A 27,431-nucleotide genomic window follows, 5' to 3' on the forward strand; every position below is an offset into this window, starting at 1 on the left:
CTCGTCGCCCGTGCGGCACGAATGCAATGAGCAAGGGCGTAGTGCACGAGCGCAAGGCAGCAGCCCTGCCTTGTGTCGTGTGCCACGAGCAATGAACGGATGGGCATGGGCGAGGGGCGAGCCAAGGCAGTCGCGTGTGGGCAGCAAGCGAGCTGCGCCACAGCGCGCGCTGCCTCGCACAACAGCGCGCAACCTCGTGCGCAGCGAGCGCAAGCTCGCGTGCCACGAGCGCTGCGCACAGCATCACTCGCGCGCACAGCGCGCGACGTCGCCCGCCCAGCGAGCGATGTCGCGCACCAGCGAGCGATGGCTCGCGCGCGCGCAGCGAGCGATCTCGCGCGCCAGCGAGCGATGGCTCGCGCGCACCAGCGAGCGATGCAGCGCCCCAGCGAGCGATGGCTCGCGCGCACCAGCGAGCGATCTCGCGCACCAGCGAGCGCGGTAACGCGCGCGCGCTGCGAGCGATAGCTCGCGTGCGGTGGGCGCTGTGCGGAGGCTTGCGTATGGGACAGCAGCAGCTATGCAACGAGCGCATGGGCTGCGCGCACATGGCCAGCAATGGCTGTGTGCGTACAGCCCATGGGCGTGCAACGCATAGGATGTTTGCGTTTCGATTAGATCGTTTTTGAATGTTTAATTTGAAAATTTCAGTTCACGTAATTTTAATTGATTTTAAAATTAATAATTTGAATTAATTTCTTGGATTTTAATTTTGAATATTATAATTATAATAAATGGCATTTATTCTAATTATTTTACTAAAATTAAAATCATAAATTAATTTAAATGTGACTGAAATTAAAATTAAATTTTTGGATTCAATTATAAATTTATATGAGCTTTAAATTTTAATTAAATTTGTATGTTTCCGGTTAGACTAGAAATACAATTTTATGTTTAAAATTAGTAAAGCATATGAATTTATTGGTTTGAGTGGGAGTGCTTTTAGTCATAAACTCTTGATTAGGTCTACAAATCCTTAAGGTTAAAACAACTCGATTAGAATTAATAAGGACTGAATAATTGGTAGATTATTGGTGACCTTGATTAATTGCTGCAAATGTTTACGTGATGCATAATGTGTTTTAACTAACCAGCTATGTGGGCCATTCATGATAATGAATGGGTGAATGGTATATATTGTATATGTACTGTTTTGCAGGTTATGAAGTGACTAGTATGGCCCAAATAGGATAGAAAATATGGTCTGCGTACCATTAATTTGAATGTAATTGGTCTAAAGCACCAAAGTTATTTTTCAATTCAAATATGGTCTGCGTACCATCAAATAGTTGTAATTAGTTATAACTTATCCTATTTGAAGAAAATGGTGCCTCCCACGGAGATTTTCAAGACGGACTTTGAAGTCAAAGCTTCAAGATGAAGTCGGGCCATACTAGATCACAAATATCTTATGCATGTTTTAAGTTATTTATTGCTTTAAATATGTCTTAAAATGCATGAGATCAAAAGCTTGATTATGTTGCATGATTAAGGATTTTAGTTCACTTAAAATCTAACCAACATAGTAAGAGCCTTAAGTTCCAAACTTAAAAATTGAGTTAAAAGGTGCCATGCCAAAATATACACTTGCTTGGATATCCTTTACATCAATCTAGTAATAGTTTTCGCTCAGCGAGGTGTTACTTATTGGTCCTAAAGGGGCAAGGTACACAAATAATTGTGAGTACATGTTAGTTTTGGTGAAACTCAACGATATAAGTAAGGAGTCCTTTTATGTCGTGGCAAATTCGATAGGTTTACCTAATAAGTTCTTAGACGTACCTATCAACCAAGAATAGTTTCTAGACTATTAGCAAAAGGCTTTTGCTTACCTAAGATGTTCTAGGATTAAGTCGACAAACTGTGCTTAGTTCTTCAATGATTTTAGGATCTTGGAATCATTTTATTCACACCTGCCGGAACACATAACTTGAATAAAATGCTTAATAAACATTGAATTATGCATGAATGCTAGAATTTAAGTTTATTAAGAGAAACTGTGAATGGTTATTTATTTGTTTATTCTTTTCAATTGTAGTTTTTAATATGGCAAACAACAATTCATTCAACATTCGATCAATTCTCGAAAAGGAGAAGTTGAACGGGAAAAACTTCCTTGACTGGCAAAGGAACTTGCAAATAGTTCTTATGCAGGAAGAAAAGGAGTATGTCCTAGATGAGGCGATGCCCGAAGCTCCAGGCGACGGGATCACTCAGGCAGCCCTCAATCGTTGGATTGATGCCAACAAGGATGTGAAATGTCTAATGCTCGCCACCATGAGTGCGGATCTGCAGAAAACGTTCATCAACTCAGATGCTTTCACAATCATCAGTGAGTTGAAGAACATGTTCCAAGATCTGGCTCGAGTCGAAAGATTCGAGACTCATAGGCAAATTCTTGAGACCAAGCTTAAGAGAGGCGAGCCCGTAAGTCCACATGTTCTCAAAATGATTGGACTCATTGAGAATATGAGTCGGCTGGATCAGCAATTTTCTCAGGAAATGGCTATAGACACCATCCTCCATTCTCTTCATAGCGGGTATGATCAGTTCAAACTGAACTACAGTATGAATAGTCTGGACAAAACGCTCACTGAGCTTCACGGTATGCTGAAGACCGCTGAAAAGACGCTCAAAAGTGATAAGCAGGATGTGCTTATGGTGCGTGGGGGCAAGTTCAAGAAATCTGGAAAGAAGAGGAATGCTAAGAAAGGTGGCAACAAGGCCAGCCCAACTAAGCATACTGGCGCCAAATCTGCAAAGAGGAAGGTCAGTCAACCCACTTCTGAATCCGAATGCTTCTACTGCAAGAAGAAGGGGCATTGGAAGAGAGATTGCTTGAAGCTAAAGGAAGATCAGAAGAACGGAACAGTCGTTCCATCTTCAGGTATTTTCGTTATAGACTGTATACTTGCTAATTCAACTTCTTGGGTATTAGATACAGGTTGTGGCTCACACTTATGTTCCAATCCACAGGGACTAAGAAGAAGTAGAAAGTTAAGCAAGGGAGAAGTCGACCTACGAGTGGGAAATGGAGCACGGATTGCTGCATTAGCCGTAGGAACTTACTATTTGTCGTTGCCCTCCGGGCTAGTTTTGGAACTGGAAGAATGTTTCCATGTTCCAAGTCTTACTAAAAACATCATTTCAGTTTCTTGCTTAGATGCTAAGGGATTTTCCTTTATAATAAAAGACAATAGTTGTTCGTTTTATTTTAAAGAGATGTTTTATGGATCTGCTAGATTAGTCAATGGACTTTATTTATTAGATCACGACAAACAAGTATATAACATAAATACCAAAAAGGCCAAAAAGGATGATTCAGATCTCACCTATCTGTGGCATTGTCGATTAGGCCATATAAACTTGAAACGCTTAGAAAGACTTCAAAGGGAAGGAATTCTAGAACCATTTGACTTAGAGGATTATGGTAAATGCGAATCATGTTTACTTGGCAAAATGACAAAGCAACCTTTCTCTAAAGTTGGAGAAAGAGCAAATGAACTATTGGGTTTAATCCATACAGATGTATGTGGACCAATGAGTACAAATGCTAGAGGTGGTTTCAGCTACTTTATCACTTTCACTGATGACTTCAGTAGGTATGGTTATGTCTACCTAATGAAGCATAAGTCTGAATCCTTTGACAAATTCAAGGAATTTCAGAGTGAAGTAGAGAATCAATTAGGCAAGAAGATCAAGGCACTGCGGTCTGATAGAGGCGGTGAATATCTGAGCTATGAATTTGATGACCATCTGAAAGAATGTGGAATTCTATCAGAATTGACTCCTCCTGGAACACCACAATGGAACGGTGTGTCAGAACGGAGGAACAGAACCTTGCTAGACATGGTCAGGTCAATGATGGGTCAGGCCGAACTTCCATTAGAATTTTGGGGACATGCACTAAATACAGCTGCACTCACTATAAATAGAGCTCCGTCTAAAGCTGTCGAAAAGACTCCATACGAATTATGGTTTGGAAAGCCTCCAAATGTGTCTTTTCTTAAGATTTGGGGATGTGAAGTATACGTCAAACGATTAATTTCAGACAAACTTCATCCAAAATCTGACAAATGTATCCTTGTGGGCTATCCAAAGGAAACAAAGGGGTATTACTTCTACAATACATCTGAGAACAAAGTGTTTGTTGCTCGAGATGGTGTCTTTTTGGAGAAAGATCACATTTCCAAAATGACAAGTGGGAGAAAAGTAGACCTCGAAGAAATTCGAGTCGAACAACAAACTCTAGAGAATGCTCAAGATGACATTCAGGATGAAACTCAGAGATCTTTAGAAGAATCTGGTGAGAATCATGGTCAATCTAGAAATGTTACCCCGCGTAGATCGCAAAGATATAGATCTCAACCGGAAAGGTACTTAGGTATTTTGACGAACGAGAGCTATGACGTTCTATTACTTGAAAGTGATGAACCTGCGACTTACAAGCAAGCTATGACGAGCCCTAGCTCCAAGCAGTGGCAAGAAGCCATGCAATCTGAATTAGACTCCATGTCTGAAAACCAAGTATGGGATTTGGTCGATTTGCCAGATGGCTACCAAGCCATTGGAAGCAAATGGGTTTTCAAACTGAAAAAGGACAAGGATGGGAAACTTGAAGTTTTCAAAGCTAGATTGGTTGCGAAAGGTTACAGGCAAGTCCACGGTGTGGATTACGATGAAACCTTTTCACCAGTTGCAATGCTAAAGTCTATTCGAATAATATTAGCAATCGCTGCATATTACGATTACGAAATATGGCAGATGGATGTCAAAACTGCTTTCTTAAACGGCGTTTTAACAGAAACTGTGTTTATGACACAGCCTGAAGGTTTTGAGGATCCAAAGAATGCTAAAAAGGTATGCAAGCTAAAGAAGTCAATCTACGGATTGAAGCAGGCATCCAGGAGCTGGAATATACGTTTTGATGAAGCAGTCAGTGACTTTGGTTTCATCAAGAACGCGGACGAATCTTGTGTATACAAGAAGGTCAGTGGGAGCAAAATTGCTTTCCTAGTATTATATGTCGACGACATATTGCTTATCGGAAATGACATTCCTATGTTGAACTCTGTCAAGATTTGGCTTGGGAAATGTTTTTCGATGAAGGATCTAGGAGAAGCACAGTACATATTGGGCATCAAGATTTACAGAGATAGATCTAAAAGGATTGGACTTAGTCAAAGCACTTATATCAATAAGGTGCTTGATAGGTTCAAGATGGCGGACTCCAAGCGAGGCTACCTACCCATGTCTCATGGAATGACTCTAAGCAAGACTCAGTGCCCAAAAACACTTGATGAGCGTAGACGAATGAATGGGATTCCATATGCATCATTGATTGGTTCAATAATGTATGCTATGATATGTACACGCCCGGATGTTGCGTACGCACTCAGTGCTACGAGCAGATACCAGTCAGACCCAGGAGAGGCGCATTGGACTGCTGCCAAGAATATTCTGAAGTACCTGAAAAGGCACAAAGATGACTTCCTGGTCTATGGTGGAGATGATGAATTAATTGTTAAAGGCTATACGGACGCAAGTTTCCAAACCGACAAAGATGATTTCAGATCACAGTCTGGGTTTGTCTTCTGCCTCAACGGAGGAGCAGTAAGCTGGAAAAGTGCTAAGCAAAGCACCATTGCGGATTCTACAACTGAAGCGGAGTACATTGCTGCACATGAAGCAGCAAAGGAAGCTATATGGCTAAGGAAGTTCATAGGAGAACTTGGTGTAGTCCCCTCCATTAAAGGACCAATAGCCCTGTATTGTGATAATAACGGAGCTATTGCACAGGCAAAAGAGCCTAGACACCACCAGAGAGTCAAGCATGTACTTCGTAGATTTCACCTTCTACGAGAGTTCGTTGAAAGAAAAGAAGTCGAGATAAGCAAAATTGGAACTGATGACAACATATCAGATCCATTAACTAAACCTCTGCCGCAAGCGAAGCACAACTCGCACACTGCAGCTATGGGAATCAAGCATATTGGAGAATGGCTTTGATGTCTCTGTTTAATGTTTTAAAGTTTTAGAGTTTAAATCTTTGTAAAACATTATTGGTTAATCATTCACAATAAATGAAAGGAATTCATTTTTCCATTTAATTTGTGGTTTATTAAATGATGAGTCCCTTCAACTTGACGATATATTCAAGATAGACTGTCAGGACCAGTCCTGTGACTAAGAAATGTCTATCAAGTGAACTTGAATGTCAAAGGTTGAAAATGGTCCCTAATCGGAGTTTTCTATAAAATTGGACGCATAGAAAACGTTAGACGATTAGAATGCAAGATGACTAGTAGTTCTGTTTCTTGAACTATGTGGACATGGCAATGTCATAATCATTTGCATAGATACTTACTTTGGGAAGACTAGTATCGGACAAGACCTATGAAACTTTACTGTAAGAGATGAAAGTCTGTCATAAGTAAATTTCATTAAATTATTAGACACTAAATCCTCAATACCTGAGTGATTTGAGATTACTTGTTTGAGAACTGGTTGCTTTGACGTTGACCAACCATCGCACCGTAAAAGGAGGCTATAAAGGCAACGCTCAGGTAATCACCTATCAAACGAAGTCTAATCTCAAGATCGCAAGATTGGGATTGTCCTCCCATAAATCGGGATGAGATGCTTAAAAGTTGTACAAGGCCACTCGGAGAGCTAGAAACTGTGAAATGCATGGCCGTGCTCGGATGAATCATAGGCTATGATTATCTGTTTATTTGATCAGTTGAACTCTGAAACCGAGGAACACCTCTGGACATAATAAGGATGACAACTCTTACCTTATGTTCAAGAGCAAGCATCGAGCGACAAAGGAATTAGGAAATGCACACTTGTCCCTAAGGACAAGTGGGAGACTGAAGGAAATAATGCCCTTGGTCCAAGTATGCATTCTATGTTAAGTCTAATAAATGCGGTTCAGTATTAATTAACAAGTTAATAATTCAGTGAGATCAAGTGAGCTGAATGCCTAGCTAGAGGCCGCTTCAGTTCAAGTGGAATTAATGATATTAATCCACAGCTTACTCTTGACTGAACCCGTAGGGTCACACAAATAGTACGTAAACGGATCAAGTATTTAATGGCATTAAATACTCCATCTATGAATATTCGGAACCGACGGATCTTGGTTTCAGTGGGAGCTAAGATCGTCACAGGCAAGAAATGAATACTCCGGAAACGATGATATTGCCGGAAACGGAAATATGGATCGTATCGGAAATATGAATATTATCCAAGTCGTAGATGTTGCCGGAAACGGAAACATGGTACGTATCGGAAAATATTGTTGGAAATGGAAATATTACCAGAATCGGAAATATTGCCGGAAACGGAAATATTGTCAGAATCGGAAATATTACCGGAATCGGAAAATAATTCCGGAAACGGAAATATTAAATATTTGTTCGAAACGGAAATTAATTCCGGAATCGGAAATATTAAATATTGTTCGTATCGGAAATAGATTCCGGAAATGGAAATTTAATCGGAAGCGTATCGTACGAATTAGCATCGGACGAGGCCTGCCGGACGAAGGCCCAGCACGAAGCCAGGCCATCGCCCAGCAAGCACGCACGCCACAGCCCAGCGCGCACAAGGCCGCGCATGCGTGGGCCGCGCTGCGTGGGCTGCTGCTCGCATACGTGGGCAGCCCTTGTGGCTGCCGTGTGTGTGTGAGTTTGAGCTCATGCGAGATTCCTGAATCTGCAAGAGTCAGTGTATGATTAAATGTCTATTCCTATTGGATAAATTGATTAAGTAGAATTCATGTAGAATTCTAATTCCAATTAATTCGCATCCTACTAGGATTACGATTCCTTTTCCATAACTCTATAAATAAAGGCCTAGGGGTCATAATTTATATACAAGTTTCAAAGTATTCAAAAGTGAGTTTTTTGAGAGAAAATTAAAACCCATCTTGCCCCAAAAGTGCCGAATTTTCTGAGTACCTTAAGGGCGATTCTAGTTGGTCAATCTTAAGGCGGATCCGGACGTGCTGTGGACTTTCTACGGAGGGACGACACTTGGAGTCCTAAAAGACTTGTTCTTGTTCGGTTCGGGCGCAGCTAGGGAAGGCACGCAACAAAGAGTATGCATCTAAACTATGCTAAATGATTATGTGTAAATAATATGTTTCCTGGGTTAATGGTTGTTTCCGCATGATTTATGTAAATGTCATATGTATCATAACCTAACAGGATATCTTTGGTGATGGCTGGGTACATTAAGTGGACTATGGGAATGGAGGTGAGCTTGGGTTTGATATTTGAGCCAAGGTTGGCTAAGGCATCAGCCTGGGTGTTCTGATCTCTTGGTATTTGTTGTAGGGTGCATGAGTCGAACTTGTTGACGAGCCTTTTCGCTATTTCCAAGTAAGCCTGCATCTTTGAGTCCTTTGCTGCATACGAACCGTTAATCTGACTGATAATCAATAATGAATCACAACGTACCTCGAGTCGGCGGATACTTTAGCAGAATGCCCAGGCCTGTCCCCCGTATGTCGGAGGATCCATCAGTATGCAGAGTCCATGTCGATGAGAGTCCACCATCGGTTAGTATGTTGATTTCTTGGTCGACTTCGTGTTGGAGGCTTGGGCTGAAGTCAGCCACAAAATATGCTAGAGCTTGCGACTTGATGGTTGTGCGAGGTTCTTACCTAATATCGTGACAACCTAATTGTATTTCCCATTTTGTCATCCTGCCAGATAACTCGGGTTTCCTCATGATTGACTTCATGGGATAGTTAGTTCTAACAGTTATAGGATGACATTCGAAGTAAGGGCGTAATTTAATGGAAGCAACAACTAATGCAAGGACAAGTTTTTCAAGATGGGAGTACCTCGTTTCGGCGCTAAGGAGAGACTTACTGGTGTAGTAAACAGGTAACTGTCTACCGTCTTCTTCTCGTACAAGTACTGCACTGATGGTCGACTCCGTGACTGCGATATATATTTATAGTTCTTCATTGGCTTTTGGCTTGGACAGTAGCGGAGGGTTCGACAGGTACTGCTTGAGTTGTTGTAGTGCAACTTCATGTCGATCGGTCCAACTGAACTTCTCGTTCTTCCTAAGGGTGACCTGGAGATGAAGCGGTTGAGAGCAGCAACTCAACTTTTGTACGTCCTTTTGATTTCGAGGTGATTGTAGATTGATGATCGCACGGATCTGGTCAGGACTGGCTTCGATGCCTCTTTGAGTAACCATGTAGCCTAAGAACTTCCAAGAGGAGACTCCGAATGAACACTTGGTGGGGTTAAGCTTCATGATGTATTCTCGTAGTACGTCGAAGGCTTGTTGGAGATGTGAGATGTGATCTGAGGCTTTCTTAGATTTTACCAACATGTCGTCGATGTAGACTTCCATCGTGTCGCCTAACTGTTTTCTGAACATTTTGTTAACTAGGCGTTGTTAGCTGGCACCAGCGTTTCTTAATCCGAATGGCATGACTTTGTAACAATAAGTTCCTCGCTTCGTGATGAAGGCGGTTTTCTCCTGATCTTCCGGGTGCATTAGAATCTGGTTATACCCACTGAATGCGTCCATAAATGTGAGCATTTCATGCCCTGCAGTAGCATCAACCATGGCGTCGATGTGGGGTAAGGGTAGGGGTGTTCATTAGCGGGTACCCGGCTAATCGGGTATCCGAAAATGCCGGTACCCAAATTTGCGGGTAGTAGAAAAGTCGGCCCGTGACCCGACCCGCTAAAACCGGGTACCCGGTTATCGGGTACCCGATTATCCCGGGTCGGGTCACAGGGTACCCGGACTTATAAACCTTCTTTAACAAAAAAAAAATTAATTGCTTTTTTTTTACGCAAAAGGGAGAGACATAGTACCTAGAAAGCTAGAACCTTCAAAATAGTATAATCCAAGTTTTTAGAATTCACCCGTTTATTATATGGATAGATGGTTCCATTTCAATAACGAAATTAAACAAGAGTAGAAGAACAATCAGTCAACAAATCAAATAAGAGTAGCAAAAGGCAACGAAATAGAGTATCAGTCAACAAGTGAACAATATTGGAGTAAATCAATTACCCCTAACTCCAATAACCTTTGTTTTGGCGCAAGATCTACTTCAATAAACCAACAAATGGAGAAATTAAATCAACCGTACAGTCTAGTCACTTTGATGTTTGCGATTAAATCGACTAATTAAGCAATTAAATCGATTAAACATCCCAACAACATATAGAAATCAACAAACCTAAGCAAGGAGCTTCAATCTTGCTATTTCCTTGAATGGTCGGGCCAGAAAAGTGATTGTGCAGTGAAGTATTTAGAGTGGTAGACTGATTTAGAGGCCGCAATGGAGCCAGTGTATGAGTGAGATTGAATTTGTGAATGAGAATGAAGGTAAATTTCTACAGTAGATTTGTGAGTGAGGGAGATCCAAGTAGAATTTGGAGAGAGGGAGAATGATGGTTGCTAGACATGTAAACCCTATCGTTCACTTAAAATTTTGTTTTATTTTTTAACGGGTGCCGGGTACCCGATTTCCTAAAAAAACGGCCCATGCCCCGACCCAAAAACGTGTTTATTTTCCCGGGTCAGGTACCCGGCCCATTTATTTTACAAAAAACAGAAAAATACCCGGATTATTTCTGCTGGGTCAGCGGGTCAACGGGTCGGGTAATTCGGGTCGGGTATTTTTGAACACCCCTAGGTAAGGGAAAGGAATCCTTGGGGCATGCCTTGTTGATGTCGGTGAAGTCTATGCAAACACGCCATTTCCCGTTCTTCTTTCTGACTACGACGACATTGGCCAACCAATCTGGATATTTGACTTTTCTGATTTTTCCGGTATCCAATAGTTGCTGAACTTCGTCGTTGATGATTTGGTTGAGCTCTGGAGCGAACTTCCGCCGTTTCTGTTTAACGGGCTTGTGATGTGGGTCAACACTCAGTTTGTGAGTGATGACGTCTGGACTAATGCATGGCATATCTTCGTGGGACCATGCGAAGCAATCTGCGTTGGCTTTGAGAAATGTGATGAGTTCCGACCTGATGTCGTTGGGCACGTCGCATCCAATAAAAACGACTTGTTCTGGTTTCGCAGGATCTAAGATGACTTCGTCAAGCTGCTCGGACTTGGGCTCTTTGTAGCCTGCTGGGTCGGAACTGGACTGTAGTTGCTATAATGAGGATTTATTGGTGGCTGAGGGCTTTAGATCTGCCTTGTAACATTCCTTGGATTCTTGTTGATCTCCTTTGATTTCTTGAACCCCCCCATCGAGTTGGGAATTGGATAGTTTGATGGTATGTCGAGGGGATGGCCTTCATGTCGTGGATCTAGGTCCTGCCCAAGATAATGTTGTAAGATGAAGGGCAATCAATAACACAAAATTTTACCTGTTGGTTGATTCCTTGAGCGTAAACGGGTAAGGTGACTTCTCCGAAGGTGGTCTTTGCCTCGCCGCTAAATCCTATCAGCACGGTGGATTTTTTGACGACATCTGTATCCGGGTTGAGCCCCATCTCCTTGAGGGCGTCGAGCATCATCACATTAGTTGAGCTGCCGTTGTCGACTAGGACTCGCTTGATCATGCAGTTTCCGACAGGAATGGATATTACCAAGCCATCGTGATTTTTGTCCGAGATGTCCCCTGCATCAGATTCATCAAAAGATATAGGGGTTAGATACTTCGCGGTTACGGATCGGGTCGGTCTGTCTATCTCATTCTCTCGAGCATGCCTCTTCGCTGCAGAATAAGTCAAACCACAAATGTCAGAACCTCCAGCAATAAAATTTAAAGTTTTAGTATGAGGAGGAGGTGGAGGAGGTCGAGATGGAGAAATAGAGTTGTCTTTGTTGACGACGCCACGGGCTTTGTCTGACATGACGTCTTTGAGGTATCCGTTCTTCAACAGGTAGGCTACTTCTCTCCTTAATCCAACGCAGTCGTTGGTGGTGTGACCGATGTCGGCATGGAAATCACACCATTTTGAGGGATCCTTCTTTGATTCGGGTTTGCTGTACTTCGGTGGCCACTGTACCGCTTTCCCCATCTTCGAGAGGTGGTTCATCAGACCTACAGTGTCAACACAAAAAGAATACTCGTTAATCCTTGGAGGCAGGTCCGGGCTATTCTTCCAGTCGGAGTCGTCGTCATCTTCCACCACTGCTACATGTTGAGGTCGTGAATAAGGGGCAGGACGATCACTGTTTCTCTTGGGGTAGGGAAATCGTCTTTCCGTCTTCGTGTAGTCATTAGCTCTTTTCCGGGAATAGAGAGTTTCTTCCCAACCTGACTTGGGCCATTGCTTTGGCTTGAGCGTCCTCAAATGTCTTGCAGGGGTATTTGATCCCTCCAAAGATCGGCTTTGCCGTACAATCCTTGTCTGAAAGCTTCGATTGCTGTCGGGACGTCACATTCAGGTACAGTTACCTTCTCCCTGATGAACCGAGCTATGTAGTCCTTCAAAGGTTCGTCAGGACGTTGGACCACATGGTACAGGTCGCTCATCTGCTTCTCCGAGCACCTGCTGCTAGCGAACTGCTGATTAAACATGTTGTCGAGATGAGCGAAAGAGGTGATGCATCCGTTTGGCAGGCTAGTTAACCACTTCATGGCGGGTCCAATCAATATCGAACCGAACCCTTTGCAAAGGCTAGCTTCCCTCATATGCTTGGGAACTGGGATAGTCATCATTCGCTGCTTGTACGTCAAGAGATGCTCCCTTGGATCGGTCGTTCCGTCATACATGGGCATATTGGGTGGGCTGAATCGCTTCGGGATGTCGATTGCATCGTTTGGGTCGGCATATGGTGAGTCAGCATAATTGTCTAGGCTGACTTCTTTGATTCGTGTTGGTACTCCTGAGATTTTGTTTATCATGGTCATAATTTGTTGGAGTTGATGATTAGTGTTTTCACATATGCTGTTGAGCACTGGGACGAGGGGACTGAATGTTTCGAGGAGGCCGGCTTGGAGGTGTTGGTAATAAGTGTTTTGCGGGTATATGCTGTGAGGTTGGTGGGGAGTGAACTGCGGCACCACTTGTTGTATGTAAGGGGCGTCCCTTGGGTAGCATGGGTACCTGCAACATAAGGGAAAGGAGTTACGAAACCGTGACTAACTGGAACGACTGATCTGTTAAGAGGAGTGTATGGGTAATAGTTTCGAGAAGAGTCTGGGCGCATTAGGGTGTTCGAGAACACTGCTTGTGGCGCCTGACTAGCTAAAGGGACCGCCATCAACTGGGGGGGCGCTCCTGGTGCTGAAGTGACTAGGTTGACGACAGGCTGAATGACTTGCTGAGAGAAGAGTTGATCCCATGGCATTTGAGCTGCCGGTGTCGGTCCTTGTGCCGGGTAGGGGCATCGACATGGTTACCATTGGGGGCAGTAACGGACGAGACACCGGATTGGAGGCGGGAGCCGACATCATGGTGGATGTCGTCATGCCGACCTGAGATGGGGCGACCCGGGCAGCTGTGGTAGCGACGGCGGCCACCGATGTACCTGCAGAAGATGGTTGAGTTGGAGGTGGGAGAAGCCAACTCGGGTTAGAGCGGGGCTGAATTGGCAGTGGGTCGAACTAGAGGATATGTTCGAGGATTGGGCCTCCTGGCTCGCCAAAGGGTACATGAAGGGGATGGTCCGGAGCAGCGTCGAGATCTAAACGGCGGTTCAGGCCGGAGGTGTCTCGCCGATACTGGAACCTCGACCCGGTGGCGATGGAGGCAGTGGATCTGACCTGGGAGTGTAACGCTTCGTTTTCCTTTTGGAGGATGCTGATGCGCTGCTCCATGGCCTCAAAGCGACGAGTGATATCGTCGGATGAGGTAGCATTTCCGACCATGGTGATTGGAATGGTATTATCAAGCTGCTTTTGATTGTCAGCCCCACGGTGGGCGCCAAATTATTTTGGGTAAATTCTACTTAGGGACGAACTTGCCTTGATGATGGTGCTAACAATGGATTGAGCAAGATAATTTAGAGTAACGAGAGCAAGTTGTAAGGGCATGGAATGAGAGTATTGTTATTGCTAAGTATTCGTGTATACAAACTGACATATTTGAGCCATTTTATAGGCTCCCATAATAAGAATGTAAGGTATGTGCTTAATTGCACATAATTGAATAATAAATGCGTAATGAAGGTTGGCTCCATCAACGGTTTGCAACCGTTACACTGATCCCATCCGTTGAGGGCGAGTCTGAAAGGTGCTACCATACGCCTTGCTGGCAGCCACGTAGGCTTTGCTTGCCACATACGACCACGTCACCAAGAGGGTATTTTCCCCCCTAACACATACCTTTGACAACTTCAATTCTTTAAAATTTCAGTTTTTTTCCCGGGGGGTGGCACGTGCCCCCCCTAGCCCTTAGTTGGATCCGCAACTGGTCTCACTATATTAGGTTTATTTAGTTGCATTTAGTTGCATGAATAATTCAGTTAAATTGATTCTTCCCACCCGCATTGTTTGTATTAAATCTTTTGAAAAGACACTATCTTTTTAGTATATTTAATTATTTTTTGCCACGCTCACTGCACAAGATAATCTAGATTCAGTCAAATAACACTACTACAAAAAATGACAAAGAGTACTATTCAAATAGGATTTATAAAACGGATTTTTCATGAAATAACCCTCAATTTTCACGAAATTCACCAAATGCCCCTCAACTTTCAGAAATTCACCAAATGCCCCTCACCTTTAATATAATACCCAAACTACCCTTACACTTAACGGACGTTAAGTCGTCGTTAGTTGCCTTTTACTCTTTTGCCCTTTTTTGTTTTTTGCCCCCTTACCCTCACCCAACCACCCTTCTTCCTTACAGTTCAAAAAAAAAAAGAATGCCAGTCTCAAACTTCTTCCCTCTCTCTCCCATGTTCTTCAACATTCAACCACCATAACTAATTCGTCAATCACTCAAACACCTTCAAAATTTCGGTGCACTCTGATTCTTTGAGTGGGAAAGCGGCGTGGCTACAAAACTTTGCCAAATTTCTCATTCTCATCCCCAATTTCGCCGCTGACCTTCGAATCTCGGAACCCTAATTTTATTTTTTCACTTTTGTAATTGTTCTTCTAGAATTCAAAACATTTCAGCGTTCAATTCATTCGGAAAAATTGAGGTATATTTTATTTATAAATGCTCAATTATTTTCGTTATGTTTTTGCATCGTAGTTATTTCATAAATTGCATCGTTCTGTTTTTGAGGTAAATTGATAATGTACAAGAAGCAATTGTGGGATTTGAGGATAGACATTGTCATGGAACTGGAGTGGTTTTGGTCAGTGAAGGAGTTGTTGATGATGAAAAGGCGGTCGAAAATTTGAGCAATGTGTATAAAGGAGAGATTAGTGGTAGGGGGTTTCATAGGGAGTATGCGGGCGGTTTAAGTGACGAGGAGGGTTGGGAGGGTGTTGAGAGAAGGATTGGAAAATAAATTTGCGAGAGCTCTGAATTTTGTGGAGTGTAAAGACAAGGAAGGGCGATTGTCCAAGGGGGGTAATGATGTAATGATGGAATTGTATGGGTTGCAAAAAGTTGCAATGGAGGGGACATGCCATGAACCTCAACCCATGGCACTTAAACTCTCTGCCCGTGCTAAGTGGTATTTGCAACTCTATATCTTGTCCTTAGAACTCTGTTTTTTTGGAATATACTGTTGATATTTATGAAAGCAATATTGCTTCAGCAGTTAATGATGTTATTTGAGCATGGATTGTGTGTGTTTGTGTTTTTCGCAGTTAAGCTCTCTGCTCATGAATTGTCTACATGATTATATGAAATTCCTATGTTTCGCTTCATATGCTAGGAAGCTCTATTTGTACATTGTGTTGTTGATATTGTGCAGTATTGATTTAGCAGTGTTGACAAGGTTCCTGAAAATGTTGGACCACTTGTGTTGAGGAAAGGGCACGGTGGGGCATATCTCCCATTGACGTATGATGGAAATGAAGGTGGAGATAGTGAAGTGGTATTGAAGATAAGGGTAATGTGACTGTATTAATGCAACAAGCTATAATCTTGGACTGAACAAAAAGAACAGTTAAGGTATTAGATTCTGAAATCTCTGGTTACCTGTGTTGCAAAAATGTGTTGGTCCACCTCCTGACAATGTATAGGGATCAATGATGCTATTTTATATTCGCACGCATCGCGTGCATATAAGACTAGTCACATATAAGACTTGAGGATTAAGGTGAAAGCATAGAACAACTAATTGATAGGTCCATATGATATAAAATAGTTGATCGATTTGTTTTTTATTCTGTACGACACAAAATAATTGATCGAGTTTTAATTAGCCGATAGTCCACCAAGAGAAGAGAGGTGATAACTTTTTTTTAGGGCTAATCCGGATTTGGGGGGAGTTCTGGGTGAATAGGTTTCAATCCCCTCCCAATTGTTGTTGCGTGGGATCGAACACGCGGCCATCCCTACCAAATTCACCCCAATCACCACTGAACCAACCAGGAAGTGGTAGAAAGGTGATACTAATAAAACACAACTAGATTTAAGCCCATGCATTGCACAGTTTAATTTATGTTTCTTTTAATGGAGTCGATGCATGCATCATGTCTATGAGTTTATATAGGAATCAAATTTGACATTTTATATGAAATTTTGTTAACATATAGCCGATTTTATCTTTTGCATAAATGATAAAAAAAAAAAAAAAAAACTTATCATATTATATTTTTTAAATACTCACTTTAATCTTATTTTTTCAAAAACTTAGTTTTCCTTTTCTTAATATTATTAACTGTATTTTAAAATTTCTAAATCATAATATTTAGGAATTTTTGTCAGAAAGGACCTTTTAAAATCAAAAAATTGTGACAAAGGACCTTTTAAAAAAAAAAGTTGTGAGGTAAGACCTAAATCAGAATTTTTGTTGTGAATAGGGACCAAGACCCCTTTTCCGATAGTCAAACCACATTCTCCGGCGTTGACCAGCGCGTGCGTCGCATGTGCCCCATAAAAACGACTTATTAATTATTTCCCCCCTAAGTACCTATAGAAAACCTTAAAAAAAACTCTCTCCTCGTTGCTTCTTCTTCCTCGACATTACCTGCTCTTTGCTTCCGGAAAAAGAAAATTCGGTACTTCCTAAACAAAATTCAAAAAACCCCATTCCCATACTTCAACTCCCATACTCAACTAAAAAATCCGGCCACCTTGCACTAATGCCTAAAGCCATCTGCAACCCTGCTAGACCGTGTAACTCAAACAAACGCAACCACCAACACCACCGGCCTGAAGAGGATTAACACTCGAGTTGCCGTCGTTGCCGCCTCCGAAGGGCCCAACAACCCTCTAGTATGGTCTAAACCAACCAATTAAGGCCTGAAAATAAATTTAGCTTATGAACCCTAATTTCGAAACTAACGCAGTTGGAGAAATTGGACCAAAACAATTAGGGATTTTACTCTTACCTGGTACGAATTGCAACGAAAATCAAGGGGAAGCAATGAATTTTATTTTCCATAAGCAATATGCAACGGATTGATGAAGAAGATGAGAAGCTATGAGAAGGCAATGTCGAGGAACAGAGCAACGAAGGAGAGAGAAAAGGGATTTTTAATTTTAGATTTTCGGTAGGCATGTAAGGGGGAATTGGAGGGGAAAATTAAAAAAAAAAATCGTTTTTATGGGGCACGTGCCACGCACGTGCTGGTCAACGCCAGAGAATATGGTTTGACTACCGGAAAATGGTTCTTGGTCCCTATTCACAACAAAAATTCTGATTTTAGGTCCTACCTCACAACTTTTTTTTTAAAAGGTCCTTTGTCACAATTTTTTGATTATAAAAGGTCCTTTCTGACAAAATTTCCTAATATTTAAATATAATTAGTGACTGAACAATCGTACGTGGACGCTCTAAATGCTCACCAAAAAAACTCCCCCTTATTTATATAGGAAGTATAATATATTAGATTAACTTTTTATATGAATTAATGATAGTTCGAACAAAACACTATTTATAACGACAACTTTTGTGTAAGACCGCCTCACCGGAAAGACCACTTTTGTTGCTTAACTAATTGGTTTAATTTCTTAACTAATTGGTTACATTACTTAATTAATTGATTCAATTGCTTAACTAATTAATTCATTTGCTTAATTAATTGGTTTCAGTGCTTAACTAATTAGTTCAAGTGCTTAACTAATTGGTTCCATTGCTTAACTCATATGATACCAAGGAGGTCTTTTGTGTAAGACCGCCTTATAGAAAAGTTTGTATATTTATAATATAGTTGAGTTTTTTTAATCGGGGTTCATCTCTTCTATTATCCCGTTTTTTCACATATTTTCTCTTCTTTTTTCTTGTGTTTTTTATTTTCTTTTAGAAATAGTGTCCGAGATTGAAAGTTAATCACTTTATTTAATGTTAGAAGTATATTAAAATCTATTATCTAATAAATTAATTTTTTATCTCATTATACCGAATATTTATCTTACTACATACGGAGTACTAACTTGTACTACGTATCAAATAAAAATTTGATCTCATTTTACTCAATATTTACCGTATAACTTAGTTCTCCTATCACAATTTAATATCTTATTTTGAGCTATAATTTATTAAATTTATCTCATTTCTTTTATTTATATAGAGTTCGTGTGAAGGCATCACAAATCAAGTAAAGAAGAAGAAAAGTGTGCAAAGATGAAGATATATGAACGTTGGAAAATAATTTTTTCGTGTTGTTCTAACCCAACAATATTAAAATATGACCAGCATATAGACCAATATGCTTGAGCTACACATTAAAAAAAAATCTAACAAATTAATTACTCATTCTGTTCCATAATATTCATCAAATTTTCATTATGTGCGGTTTTCAATGCATTATTTAACTATTAATATCCTTAATTAGGTAAATTATAAAAATTTGATATTTCAAAAATTTACATTGAAATGAATTTAATGAGATTCATAAGCTAACAATTTTTTTTCCTAATGTTTAAAGCTAGTATTCCGTACTAGATTTTAACCCGTGCGATGCACATATTCTATTAAATTGTTTAATTAAAATAAAACTGTTATATATACCAGCTGCTATATTTTATATACTTCGTATTAGATTAGAATAGTGCTTGATTTTGAATTGAATTTCATTTTAGATTTATTTTTTAATTATTAAAGTGTTTGATTTTGGATGGAGTTGTATATACGTAGTATTAGTAATTAATTAATAAAAATATTTATGTGGCACTCGACTTTTTAAATTTATAATAATTTCGAAATCTTATTTTCATTGGTCAAAATCATTAGATTTCCTACGTGGCGCTCTAATATTTGATTAGTGTTTGATTTAGTAATTAATTAATAAAAATATTTATGTGGCACCTAATTAAATATCTACGTGGAACTCGACTTTGTAATAAATAATTATGAAATCTTATTTTTAATTGGCCAAAATTAAAACATTCGTGCGCAGATTGCGAATGACTCTACTTGGAAAGATGCGAAAACATTGAAAATCACTGCTCGCGTCAAGCTAGAAGCAGGGGAGTACGGGATGTGCTTTAGGATGCAGAATAGTAATTGTTTGATTGTAACATTGATGTATTTTCTTTGAATCTGTGGTATGCAGATCTCTTTTATCATTCTAGATGTCGTATGGTTGATTATTAATGATATTGTTCTTTTCCCGTCAAAAACAACAACAACAAAAAAACATAACGTTCAATTTATGTATTTTGACTCCCTAGCTAATACTTATTTTAGGTTTTGAAAAGCTAAGTATTAAGAATAAAAACAATGCAAGTATAAAAATTAAAAACGTCTCATGGCGCCAAAAGTGGAACTAGATTTTGAATAATTATATCCTTCCTATTTTCCATCCCTGCTGGTTAATCCAAAAAACGTTAAAGCTAACTTGTATTGCAAGTTTTCCTTTTCATTTTTGATTTGTTTAATTCATATACTAATCTCCAGATTAGGAACGTAATTAGCGTACACATACATAAAATTACTAAGATCCAATCAATTAATTTGACCAGATTTAGAGTGAAATAAACTATAACATATCAATTTAGATCCAATCAAATTTAGAAGAAATCACAAATTTTGGTTTGTTTCTAATTGTGATTGATTAGTTGCCTATATCTTCATTAGCAAAACTAATCTGCTCCCTTTTCAGATTTAAAAACTATATATTTACCTTATAATTATTGGTGCTTAATTACAATATAATAATCCAGATTATGGTAATTTTATATTACGTGGAAAACTTAGCTGGCAGTGAATTATTATACTTGTGAAAATATCCAATTTCGTGGAAGTATTTATCATTATGTAAAACTTCCATGCAAGGAAATTAAAAGTTGTTTCCTTTACAAAATATTGACTTTTTGCTTTTTTTAATTTCGAAACAAAAACGTAGGATCTCGATTAATTAACCAACTTCCTCATTTTTTGAGTGATTAATCTTCCTGATTAAGCAAACCGCGTAATTATTGATGAAAAAGAAGTGCACAAATATATCTTGCATGGTAACGTTCTTGGAAAAAGTCATATCATATACCACATTTTAGGTTATCACTTTCCTACTAACAATAACAATAAAAGGCAAAATTATGGAAAAAGATATACACTGATTCAATTTTATGTATAAATTATTTGTTAATAAAGGAGTTTAATATTTTTTATAATAATAGAAAATATACTCCTATGCCTTTTTATTGATTGATTTTTCCTTTCAGATTGAAAATACTTATATTAGTCCGTCTAAATATCTAGCAATTCAACCTTATATTAAAGTAGTAGTTACGTAAAATTAGTACGGAGACATATCATGTAACTTATACGTTGTTAAATCGTACTAAAATTCGAATACTCGTAAAATTTATACTCTATACTTTGTAATCGTATTAAATATTTTGTTAAAGAGGTGGAAAAGAACAAAAAACGTAGGGTGAATCAAGCATTGGCCTGACTTGGAATTGAATGAAAATTGGCATTCAACAAACCTCTGAATCTCTGACCCGATAATTTAGTCATAAAATATGCATGTCTTTCGTACGTTCCCTCTTTATTGCTTTACCTTAATTAACCAAAAAAATATATATTAATAATAATAAGAATAAGAATAAAAAAAAGGTGGAGAGAGATAGGCAGAATCGGAGAATCCTAAGGGTTTTCGTTTCCTTTTTTAGTTACTTTACCTCCTAATTTAAAATACAAAACAAATCTCGTCTTTACTCTCCTTTATTATAATAATAATTTAATTTAATATTATTCCCATGCTGTAACCTTCACACGACTATATATAAATATAACTCCCCACCCCCCTCTTCTTTGCTTTGTTCTCCATTCATTGTTGTGTTCCTTTGTCACCATACAAACGCCTTTTCTCAGAACGTACAATCCATTTCGAGAGAGAGAAATTCTGTTTTTTTTTTTTTTTGCATTTTCTTCTGGTTTTTCTTAAGGGTTGTTTGAGTTTCTGGTTCAAGAAAGCAAGAAATGGCTATTCAAGCGCAGATGTACCCTGATAATTTTGGGTTGCCGTTGATTGGTGGTGGTGTTACTGGCGGAGGTGGTGGAGGAGGGTGTCAACAAGATTGGGTTTTCTTGGCGGCGAACAACCAAATCAACACCAATAGCAACAACTTCGTCAATGGTTGTGGGTTTAATGAGATTAGTACTATTAATCTTCAACAACAAAAGCAACAACAGCAATACCAATATCAACAGCAGCAACAACAACAACAACAACAATCTTTGTTACAACTTCAGCAACAGTATTTGCTACAGATTCAAAATCATCAACAACAACAACAACAAAGAAGCTCTTTTGTCAATCATAATAATATTAGCAACAACAACAACGACGGTTTTGTGTTTTTGTCATCCCCGAAAAACTGCACAACCGTCTCAACTACAACAACAACCGCAAGTACAACCACGAGTGGAGGCAGTTGTGATTATCAAATACCACCTATGAGTTTTTCTCCAAGTTTTTCCAATCAACTTGAGAAACAAAGGCAGGAGATTGACAGATTCATTACTTTACAGGTTGGTTGCAATTTTTAGTTGTTAAATCGACATTCAGACACCTTTTCTTTAATTTTAATGGGGTATTTATGATTTGTGAATTAATCTTTATTTTGGATTTAATTTTGCAGAATGAGCGTCTAAAAATGGCATTACAAGAACAGAGGAAACAGCAATTAGCAACACTAATGAGGGAATTAAAAGCAAAAGCAACGCAAATAATGCATCAAAAAGATGAAGAGATTGCAAGAGCAGCAAAAAGAACAATGGATTTGGAAGAAATCATACAAAGAATGGAGATTGAAAACCAAGAATGGCAAAGATTAGCAACAGAAAATGAAGCAATGGTACATTCATTGAACAACACATTAGTGCAACTCAAAGAACAGCAAAATCAACAACAGGGTTCAATATCATCATCATGTTCTTCAAATGAGGTTGACGATGCAGAATCTTGCTGTAATAATTTTGTTGCTAACAGTAAAAAAAGAGGAAGAGAAGGCGAAACAGGGGTTGAAACAGGGGTTGTTGCAGAAACAAGGGTAAAAAGAGGGAAAACAGGGGAAGTTTTATGCAAAGTCTGCAAATCTGGGAAATCGTGCGTTTTATTACTGCCATGCAGACATCTGTGTTGTTGCAAAGGATGTGAAGCTTTAGTTGATGCTTGTCCTGTTTGTAAATCAGCTAAAATGGCAAGCATTGAAGCTCTCATTTCATGATGATGATAGATAGTTGGAGAAAAAAGATAAAATTGAATATATTTTTTTAATTTTTAATCTTTTTTTAGGGAGAAAGTGAAACGAAAATTTGTCCAGATTTGATCAGAGAAAGTCTGACTCGAAAAAGAAAAAAAAAGTGAAACAATGAACAAATGGCCATTTTGATTTTTGATCCTAGTTACTGTATTTTTAGTCTTTTGGTAAATATTTTCTCTATCTTTGCAGATAAATCAGAGGTGGTTGAGGGGAAATCACAATCAATTGAACAGAATTTTAGTACATTGGCAGGGTCTTTGCCTGTTTGGTAATCTGCTACATTTACCCAGTGTATCAAATAGTAATCTACCCTAAGCTCTCATTGGTTGTTGTCATATATTTAAATAACCCTATGTTAGCCCAATCACAGCCAAGGGACTAAGGGTATATGTAACTTTTTGACGTTTTTTGTTACATTTTTAAAAAAAATTCCGTACTTAAATATTTTTGATATTCTCATTCATTTTCTTTTCTTTTTATACTTGTAATCTTATTTGTTTATCAATATAAAACCATGCAATCTCATTGGTTAATTTAAGTATTGATGAATTGACATTGATTCCTTAAATTCTATTGGTTCTTAAAGGTAACTTTAAAAGTTATTGTACAACAATAAATGATTATCAACTCTCAATATTTCTTTCTCTTTATGCTCTGTTTGACAATCACTTTTAGTCACCTTAAATGACTCGATGCTGATAATTTAAGTTACCTTAAATGAATAAGAATGCTTAGTACGAGACTGAAATAAAATGACAAATGAAAAAAATATTAGGTACCGAAGTACGGAGTAGTATGTTTGATTTTTTTTTTTTTTACCAAGGTTTCATATACGGAGTACTCCGTATTTGACTTGAGCTTAGTTGTTTTGATCCTTTCTCGAGACAATGTATTGGGAATGCTCCTCGGAAGGCGCTTGGCGTATCCAAGGGGATGGGGTCAAATACTCAAATGGTCAATTGAAACCCACAACAACTCATAAAAATTAGAAAGAGTTAAGCAACTCGAGAACTAAGGGTTATTGGAACTTTTTGTCACACAAGTTTAATTCGGTTCAATTTAACACAATAAAAAAATCTACTCTGTTGTTTAATTCAGCAAGCAATCTAAAAGAACAGGATCGATTACTGGTAAAGCGATTGACTATGGATTTGATTTTTGGCACTTTGATCTTCAATCCGAAGTACGTCCTCTTTAAGGTTTTTTGTTTTTGTTTTGAAGGTGTAAGAAAAATAATTTAACAGACCTTCTTTATGAGGGGAAAAATAATACAATTGAGGATATTCCACTACGAATTAAATGACCAATATATGATATCCACTCAGCTATCCCGTTAACTTTCGAATACACATGTTTGATTTCCTAGAATTGTACAAGAGCTTTCAAATCATAAATTAGTAGTTTCCTAGTAGTTGATGACTGGAGTTTCCAGTTTGCCACTCTTTTTTAGAGCACGGCTCGACACAATTCAAAAAAAGACGTTTAAGTGAGTGAAATTATGCTTAGACACGACCCTATCCAACCCGATGGCTTGGCCCGTATCTAGTCCTTTATTTTGAAATTTTGGCACTTGGATGGATGATTCCACTTAACATTCTCCGATTCTCAAAGCGTCTAGCCCGCTAACCCAAATTGGTTTAACTCGTGTGTGATTCCTGAGTGGTGTTACACTCTATCTTACCCTTTTTAAAAAATAAAAATAATACTCTTTTGTCCCTATTTGTTTGCCCTATTGGCTATTTATATATGTTCCTAGAAGATTGTCCATTTACTATAAATATTCATAGGACCACAACATTACTCTCACATAAAATACATTTGATCTATCACTTTTGTAAATTTTCAATTCCACTCACCCATTTCCATTTCTTAATCAAAGCACATTTTACTTCATGAGACAAACAATAATGGAGACTCCACAGGCCACAGCTGATATGAAAGAAAGCCTAAAATAAAAAAAATTAAGACAGTTAAATTAGGAATAGAGTGGGGGCAAGTCCCAACTTTAATGGTGAAACATTGAAAAGGGAAGATTGCCTTGTAATGTACGTGCAGACTCTTATGAATATTTACAAACTTTGGAATTTGTCCTTTATTTTCTGGCAGTATTTTTCTTTTAATATTTTAATTAAACATTTAATTTCCCAAAAATCTCAAACGGTTACATGGGATGTGGTCCGTACTATTTGGTGTTATCAAAAGTGTTGGAATTTAGTGTCCCACATTTATGTGCATCTTCTTTCTTTATCAATTTTCTTTTGGGGCTGCCCAACTCGCACGGGAATGTGCTGAACTCAACTCCTTATTTATTTATTTATTTATTTATTTATTTATGCTAATCCATTCCGTCCATTATAAAGCTTACGCAACTGAGCACATCTCCACAAATCGGTTACTACTTAATTGCTACTAGCCTACTACTACTTCCTGAAGTATGTTATTAATTTGTATTATTTTACTCTAATTTTATTAATAGACGAAGTCATCAATATACAACGACATCTTATCTTGTGTGATGGTAATGGTATCGTCTCTTTTTGCTAATAATAATATTAATTAATTACTTAGTCAAAAATCAAAATGGTAGGCAACGAGGCAAGCACATTCATGCATCTTCATTATCAAGCCTTGGGATGAGGTGCTACCAAAGATGGCACCATCCCACTTACTCTATCTTCTAATGTACATTAACTTTTACTATGTATGAATATCGGTTAAATTTTAGAGAAATATATATATGAAATGAGTATGGTCAACCTAATAAAGAGAAGGAGAGTTCTGTTCACTTATAAGTCTAATGAAAGTTCCACAATAAAATCATTTGGCAATAATGAGAGTAACTCCACAAGCTTATACGGAGTAAAAAGTGATATTCCTCTTTCTCCAATGTGATACAACTCAAACGTGGATAATAACGGATTTCAACCGTATCTTATATTAAGTGACCCTAATGGTGTTACTTAATTGAATGGAGCTACATATCCCCAAAGAAACCCATGAGATTCTTCGAGAATTGTTAATAAAATGCAATTGGTTAATACGATCAACCCTAATTACTAGAAAATAGGGTAGCTTTCCTATGCACACAATTTTATACGTGTATAACCACAATCATCAAAGATTATTGCAATAAAATGTCAAAAGAAAACAACTTACAAAGAACATGATGACACGGCAGTAGGAAGTTAAGAACAAGATACAAGACTTTAATTAATGTAGAATAATCCCTTAATTAGCCCCCAAATAAAGAAAGAAAGGAATACATAGCAGTTCCTCCTAATACTGACTAAAATATGACAATTACATCCCATCTAACCATTCTAACATCGCATACATACCTATAACATTAACAATTTGATTATGTTATTCGATTCTTTATATTAACACCCTTAGAGTGGGTTTTAATCGGCAGATGAAACATGAACTTATTTGACATGATTAGACTTTTTTTTTGACGGGACATGATTAAACTTGATAATTGTTTTAATGCAAATTTGAGAGAATAAACTTGTACGTAGGATCCGATTCAAACTTATTGACCTAATATTATGACTTGATTTTAACTTACGTAAACTTATTGAAACAAAAACTTATTTTTATTTAAAGCGATGATTATAAAAAAAAAAAGCACTCTTAATTATACTTGCCTCGTAGGCTAAATAATTTAAAGCTATGATTTTCGTATGTCATCAAAATTAACACTCAACCATGTAAATAATATCCTTCCCACGTAACATGTGCTTCTAACCTAAATAATACTAACTTGCATTAGGAAGTTAGACAAAACAAAAGAGGCTACATTTACAATTCACTGATTTGATGCTCTTGTATTAGGCAGTTAGAAAATGCAATCAGGTACGAATAATATTGCTTTATCTCCACTTACAAGCAACTTGCATTATTTGTGACCTTCTAATCCATGCATTATATAATGTTCCTAGCTATCCCGATGAACTCATATGTACGGAGTACTACGTATTACGGAATACATATTGTTTATGCCAAATTACGTATTATTTAAAAGAAAACAGGTGGAGTAATTGTTTTAACTCCTAATCTATTAAAGTTACTCCGTAAACTCGTAGTCATACGTACATTTGTAGATATGTATTTTTCCATTTAAGTTTCATGTTGACATGTTGTCATGTTTTCTAAAATAAAAAAAGTTTGATGCTGTCATGTTAGGTTAATCTTGCAAAAGGACTCATTAAGTATAGAAATAATAGTAAAGGGCATCGAATGCTTTGTGAATTGTGATGCATACATCAAACTCCACCAACTCAAATTATCTCATTCGATCATGTTACTTTTTATGGACAATTATATCATGATCTAAAATATTACGGACTACGGAGTACTAGAAAAGTATGCTTTGATTATTGATTAATACATATACTCAATTGCCAAAACATAAATCTTATAATACGTAGTACTACGTAATACATAACTTTGGGTTGGCTACACTAGTTCTTTGCCACCTGCTTCTTATGATCAAATTGCATACTTCGTATATAATTTCTCTGATATTAAACTCGATCAATAATGTTCTATATTCGTTTTAAAATGACTTTTAAACTTTTCGTTTAATTCTTAATATTCTTTACACTTTGCTTTATACTCCGTATTATTTTTAACATGAAATTTTACTATCTTACCCCTTTTATCTCATAACATTCACAACTTTCTAC

At 38.3% G+C, this 27,431-nt stretch overlaps 2 protein-coding genes across 2 annotated transcripts; one reads left to right on the top strand and one right to left on the bottom strand.

Annotated features, from left to right (window-relative positions):
- Window positions 1-12,891: 12,891 nt before the first annotated feature.
- LOC130472195 (uncharacterized) lies at window positions 12,892-13,823 on the bottom strand. Its single transcript, XM_056842693.1, has 3 exons — window positions 13,719-13,823; window positions 13,356-13,538; window positions 12,892-13,059 (listed from the first exon to the last, which is right to left on the bottom strand). The coding sequence occupies exons 1-3, from the start codon at window positions 13,821-13,823 to the stop codon at window positions 12,892-12,894; spliced, it is 456 nt and encodes a 151-aa protein (XP_056698671.1).
- A 7,440-nt stretch (window positions 13,824-21,263) lies between these two features.
- Window positions 21,264-22,884, top strand: LOC110791535 (probable BOI-related E3 ubiquitin-protein ligase 2). The gene is made up of 2 exons (XM_021996287.2): window positions 21,264-22,009; window positions 22,120-22,884. Exons 1-2 carry the CDS (start codon window positions 21,458-21,460, stop codon window positions 22,705-22,707), a joined length of 1,140 nt encoding a protein of 379 aa, XP_021851979.2. The 5' UTR covers window positions 21,264-21,457; the 3' UTR covers window positions 22,708-22,884.
- The last annotated feature ends 4,547 nt before the right edge of the window (window positions 22,885-27,431 follow it).

Source organism: Spinacia oleracea, chromosome 4 (genome assembly GCF_020520425.1).
Source record: "Spinacia oleracea cultivar Varoflay chromosome 4, BTI_SOV_V1, whole genome shotgun sequence".
Classification (NCBI taxonomy): Eukaryota; Viridiplantae; Streptophyta; class Magnoliopsida; order Caryophyllales; family Amaranthaceae; genus Spinacia; species Spinacia oleracea.

Bases quoted from the DNA above. Each gene is read 5' to 3' on its own strand.
- LOC110791535 (XM_021996287.2), top strand. From the start codon at position 21,458: ATGGCTATTCAAGCGCAGATGTACCCTGATAATTTTGGGTTGCCGTTG. The intron at 22,010-22,119 runs GTTGGTTGCAAT...TTAATTTTGCAG, and splicing joins ACAGATTCATTACTTTACAG to AATGAGCGTCTAAAAATGGC.
- LOC130472195 (XM_056842693.1), bottom strand. From the start codon at position 13,823: ATGGTCGGAAATGCTACCTCATCCGACGATATCACTCGTCGCTTTGAG. The intron at 13,539-13,718 runs GTCAGATCCACT...CTGCCAATTCAG, and splicing joins ACGAAGCGTTACACTCCCAG to CCCCGCTCTAACCCGAGTTG. The intron at 13,060-13,355 runs GTAACCATGTCG...CTTATGTTGCAG, and splicing joins GTCCGTTACTGCCCCCAATG to GTACCCATGCTACCCAAGGG.